General features: G+C 40.9%; 1 protein-coding gene across 1 annotated transcript in view; it reads right to left on the bottom strand.

The window, feature by feature from the left end:
* The window catches only part of LOC119307950 (heptahelical transmembrane protein 4-like), a 4,900-nt gene extending 2,509 nt beyond the window's left edge, over window positions 1-2,391 (bottom strand). The window contains exons 1-2 of the mRNA XM_037584049.1: window positions 2,042-2,391; window positions 1,657-1,954 (exon numbers count right to left, since the gene is read on the bottom strand). Coding sequence (XP_037439946.1) covers window positions 1,657-1,954; window positions 2,042-2,259 — 516 coding nt within the window. The 5' untranslated portion in view covers window positions 2,260-2,391. The remainder of the gene's footprint in view (window positions 1-1,656; window positions 1,955-2,041) is intronic.
* Between the last annotated feature and the right edge of the window lie 3,472 nt (window positions 2,392-5,863).

Here is a 5,863-nt window from a genome sequence, read left to right on the forward strand (position 1 = left end):
TTGACACTTAGTTATATGGATCCCTACATGGATCCAGGAGATATGGAACTTCTGTCCTACATGCCATTGTCTTACACATCCACATGGTCTTGAAAATTTAACTTCATAGTAATTTATATTGTGTCGAATATTGATTCTAAAAAAATGTGTACAATATTGAATTCAAGCACCAGACAGTTTATCCAAAAATCAGAATCGATAGAGAGTGGCAGGCAATATATGTCAACACTCCACTTCACCTACAGATTTAGACTCCTTTACTCTTTAGATGTGAGAACGATGTAGAAAGTAAAAATATAATAGATTTCAGAAATCTCTTGGCTTTGATACCATATTAAATTATGTTTCAGCAAATTCATCCAAAAACTCAAACTAATGAAGAGAAAAGGGCAATATATTCCAACATAAAAGAACCCCAAAAGAACTACAACCAAATTGGAAGTAGGTGTAATCTTAACGGTTGTAAAATATGGTGTCTAAAATTACAAATTATCAACGTCTATGAAAGATTTTACTATGCACGAAAGCTCTCTTACGAGTGCCCATAGGCTCTTAGCACAGCTGCACGGCAGCGCACATGCACGAAGAGAAAATGCACGTTTCTCAAAGCAAAGGTCAATCTTTTCCAGCAAAATTATATATTCAATTCTTGCTATATGTCAATGCATGTGGAACTGCAGCATACAGCTAACGTGATTCGATTGGTTGACCAAAATGAGCTAATCAAGGGTTGCACAACCAAATAAGTGGTTGTCCATCACATTCATGGAAAAGTAGAGCGGTTGCATTACCTCCACCCACGAAGGTGACAGAATCTTAAAGGCTTTTCTTTGCGGGGTTAAAGGTTTCATTTTGACCATCAGTTTTATGAAAATATGTTCCCTTGCATGGAAATAAATATACTTTGTACAAGAATATTGTACAGATGATTATAGTAAAATCAATGTTATGATTTTCGCTAATATATATACTCCATTTCCTTGTTCATGAGTAAACTTGTAAAAGTTTGACCAGCGCAGATCCTAAAAAGCGCTTACACTGTCCTGAATAAGAGGGAGATCTGTATATCTATATAGTATAAGATTCCGGACTTTTTCAATCTTTATCAATTTTTTGATAAAAAAATAAAAAGATTGTGAGACACATTGACAAAACCCAGCAGTTGAGACACACTGGCACTAGTCAAGCTGTTGGCAAGAACCTTAATAATAAAAGGTGCCTTTGGCTTTGGGAAACATTGTGGTTGGCACAACATGAATAGACCATGCACCAAAAGCAATCAACCTATCAAGGGTACCTCCTGTATCCTCCTACTACTCCTAGCACTCTGAAGAAAAAGTAAACCAACAAACATGTCCTGCATGCATCAAGCTCAGGAACCCTAGCTAGCACAGCACAGGAAAGCAAGGGGAAAGGACTCCCAAGCATAAATGCAATGCTGGTGCCCTGCCACACCACCGCCCCATTAAATTAAAACTGGCCAACCAGCTCCAAAACCAATAGTAGTAGTACTAGAATTTCTACCTACCAACCTACCTTCAATATGACAGGTCCAGTTAACCAGAGCACATGAACACATGACAATGGCACTTAACCATCAATTGAATAAACAAGCAGAGTTAGTAGTGCAATCAGTGATGATTAGTATAGTGGTACCTGGATCAAGGCAACATGGTGGTGAGAGAGCGAGGAGGATGTGTTGGGTGGACAGCTGTTCGGGATCTCCTCCTCATTTCCAGGCAAATCTGCGGCAGCTGGAGGCAGCAGGAGGCAGGCGGCTGCCTCGTGCTTCAGCGCCCCTGTCATGTTGGCCATCGCCATCAGATCTCCCCAGTAGCTCCTCGTCGATGGCGCGTCGTCAAATGTGTTCCCGTCGCCGCTGCAGCCGTCCCGTGGGATCACCATTGCCGTGAGGATCGTCAAGCACAGGAACAGCAGGAATCCTACCAAATGCCTGCGCGTGTGGAGCAACAGAGTCGAGATGATTCAGGGGAATCGCCTCGCCATTGATGAGCATATTGCAATCGGTTAAGGGACTTACGACCAGACGTTGAGGGTCTCGTTGTGGATGGAGAAGATGCTGAGGATGGTCTCCTTCATCGGCCACTCGCACCGGTAGTAGCCGTGGATGTACTCGTTGTCCTTGAGCCACTCCGGCAGCGCCTCGTAGCCGATCAGCTCGCAGTGGTGCTTCTTGTTCTTGTTGTCGTGGTCAGAGCCTTCGCAGGAAGTGGAAGAGGCCATTGGTCTCTCCTCCATGCTTGCGCTTGTTGGATGTACCAAACCAGGAAACCCTTTTAGCTACAGCCTTGACCTGTCCAGCTCCACGGGACAATGGAGGTCGCCAAATGCCGATGTTGGTTGCTTGTGCAATGGTGGAGAGGAAATAGGTTTCTGGGTGTGCGCGCGGAGTGGACAACTCTGCCTCTATATATGGTATTCTCTGGTCTCTCCTCTTGTGATTGGTGCCACGTTGCTCTGCGGAGCCAAACAAGAAGTGCAAGCAATTGGATCGCAGAGCTAATGTACTAATTCTAATAATATTCCAAGTCGATCCCTCCACGTAGATGCGAAGATTCCTATGGCTCGTGTCATATTAGTTGTGGTCCTTGTGGATTCATCTGAGGTGATGACCAGTGCACTACCACAAAAACGTTCATCGCGAACGGCTCAAGAGATTATTCGGGAAGGGTTTTTTAAATCGTCCATTGTAGAAGTGTATGCAGGGGCGGAGCTAGAAAATTTAGCCGATGGGTTCATTCATTGGCTTGCCGTGAGAACAAAAAATTTGTGGGGGGTGGGGGGGATGCGCATAGCCAACTACAGGGGTTTGATATCTGTTCATTAGTACGTAGTCCAATTTCACACCGTCTTACAAAGACTATAGCACTCAGAGGCAACATAAAGAATATAACTGTTACAATCATATCACCATTCGAATGTAATCGTTATATTTTAAAAACCAAAGAGAGCAATACGTACCAGGTGGATGAAATTAATTGCATTTTTCATGCATCTTTCTGAAAACATTAAATAAAGATACACGTTAGTTTGACAAGTTTAAAATAAGTACCATCAAGCAAAAAAAACATCGAACACATCATCATTCTAAGTGATAGTAAACATATATTTCTCCACACTGAAAATTAGACAATGACCCTAGTAGGTGGATAATCAAAATTAGGCCCTGGTGTAAGGTTCGCTGGTTAAATATCTTTGTCTAATCTAATCTTGCTTCTTATAGGATTTCTTATGTAGTTTGATATTCTCTTCCGATCAATTCAATCATAAGGCAGACCACCTAAATTGTTTTCTCTCTAATATATGGCTTAGGGATACTACTTGCAACAACGATATTTAATCTTTTGTCAACATCTAGCATTATTTTTGAACCTGGAAGTGGCAGCACCATTATCTGAACCTCGTGGCCTGATGATTGATTTCTTTTTAGCAAGTTATTTGATAACCTAGATCAATCAAAGTTCACGAAAAGCCAGTGAGAAATCTAGGGCAAAGATGATTAGAAACTCTACTTCTAGGCAGACTAGATTGAACATGCACAAGAGGGATACGGAGTAGATGTGGTGATGTGATCTCAATACCTTGAATTCGGACTGGGATCTGCCATTAACGGCTTGTGTCCGGCGGCCGAGCCCTGGGTGAACGACTGAACGGGGGAGACGAGACATTTTTTTTCGAGGATTAGGGAGACGAGACAGTTGTGGGGAGTCGCGAAGTTAGGAAGCAAATCAAGCGATCGAGTCAAATCGCTGTGTGCGGCGTGCGTTATGTGCGTACGAGACATGGAATCCATCGATCAAAAATCGATCCAATCCGGTCAATTTACTCGTGGGCCTTTGTTTGGGCTAATTACACTAGAATATTTTATACAGACTGAAAGGCTTCGTGCTTGTGCATGACATTCGATGGGTTCAGGCCTCACATTTTACTGGGTTCATACCAAAGGATTATGTACACACAGATATGTGGCAAGAAAAATTCGTTGGGTTCAGCTGAACCCAACAGCTGTACACTGGCTCCGCCCCTGAGTGTATGGTAATAAAATGGATCACAGAGCTATGAGGAGAACAGTCAATAATACAGTGGTAGCAGAACATGAAGTCACGCGTTGCTGCCCTCGTCCATTTTAACGAAAGAATAATTTAAATATCTGAGAATATCTGAACATGACAAAACTTTGAGAAAAAAACTTTGTGGGCATATTTGTTCAAACTTTATATATAGGTTGCAAAATGGACAAGGGTGACAATATCATGTACTGTATTAGCGTCGTTGTGCAAAAGAAAAAAAAGGTTTGTAGAAGCATTATATTTGCTATAAGATGTTTCGATATGTGTAGCATGTTTTATTTCTTTTAAGTTAGAAAGCAACGCCAGCTAAAAGGAAGCAGGAGTGATGATATTGCCCGCCTCTTGTTCAAACTCTGTAAATGCTAGTTATGGTCTGCGCTAGTGATTGTATAGCAGTCGTGATAAATTTAGATAATTCCTGCTGGCCACAGGTAACATTAATATTTCTTTAGACATGCAAATAAGGACAACCCATTTTTTTCTAAAAAAAGGACAACCTGAAACTAACTATAAAAGAAAATGCACTATTCATAACAGTAGTGCTGCATAATACTGAAAGATTGCTTAGTCAAAAAGTCGAAAACATGGAAATTAGCCAAGTGGCTGCTAGATATTAAAGTACATGTGTAACTTAGAGAGGAGTATAAACATGTAAATTAGCATAAGCAGACTGGTGGCAAAGGAGGCAAGTTTGTGGAGGATAAAACAGAGCTGCTGCATCCACCTCTTGAACTTGCTCTTTTCCAGACTTTTCCACGGGTGCATCCTCTCTCCCACTCCCTCTAAATCAAGAATATGAAGAAATTGCTAAATCACTTGAGCCGTGCGTTTATATCACCCATGAATCCTAAACTTTCTTGAGCACGATGCAATATAACATGTGTTAGCGACATTCAGTGATATATAATTATCAGTTATACTGAGTCATTGTTGCATCACCATCCCTAACACTTAACCACTGATTAGGCCAAACAACTTTGCACAATTCTAGCAAACATATATACAAATGCATCTATATTCAATTTGATGTGCACTCAATTTATAAAGTAACTGATGCAGCTAGTAGAACATACCTCAGCATCCCTATCATAACCTCCATTACTAACTAAAGTGCAGCTCGAGTTATAGGGGTGTTGGTTATTTTCGTATGTTTTCCATCAAGTTGCACACTGCTGTTTTGCCTCAACACTGCTATTCGTTCCCTGCAAGAAGAGGCAATGTCAGACTGTCCAAATATTGAACACATGTAAAGGGGAAAATTGTATCCTTACTGTAGGCATACTTCAGATCACCCAGCTCAGAGAAAAGCTCCTGCACCATTACACAACAAGTAACTCAAAAAAAATTATCAGAAGAAGGATGACCTGAAATAACTCAGAAAATAAACGATACGGCTTGATTAAAAAACTATTTCATTTAACCAAAAAAGAAGTCAAAATCTGGAAGCAGCAGGGGTCACAATAATAGTTTAAGCCGCATAATTTAACCAGTGACAAAATGGTCGGAAAAAGGATTTGAGTTATGAACAGAATGTACATAAGTGAGAAAAGATGGGGCCGGTGAGAACTTAGTGAGGACCCAATCATGTAACCAGTGAATTAGTATGAAGATATTACTGAGTTTGCAACGATTGAGAAAGAGGAAAACCAACCAAAAAAAAAACATCTTAAAAGCAAAAAGTTTGCACCTTACTGAATTGATACATTTTGCATAAGCAAAGAAAAGAAGGATCTACTGATCTCCACATCCACATATTGGCCGCTGACGGACGA

The sequence above is a fragment of the Triticum dicoccoides genome, chromosome 5B (assembly GCF_002162155.2).
Source record: "Triticum dicoccoides isolate Atlit2015 ecotype Zavitan chromosome 5B, WEW_v2.0, whole genome shotgun sequence".
In the NCBI taxonomy this organism is placed as follows: domain Eukaryota; kingdom Viridiplantae; phylum Streptophyta; class Magnoliopsida; order Poales; family Poaceae; genus Triticum; species Triticum dicoccoides.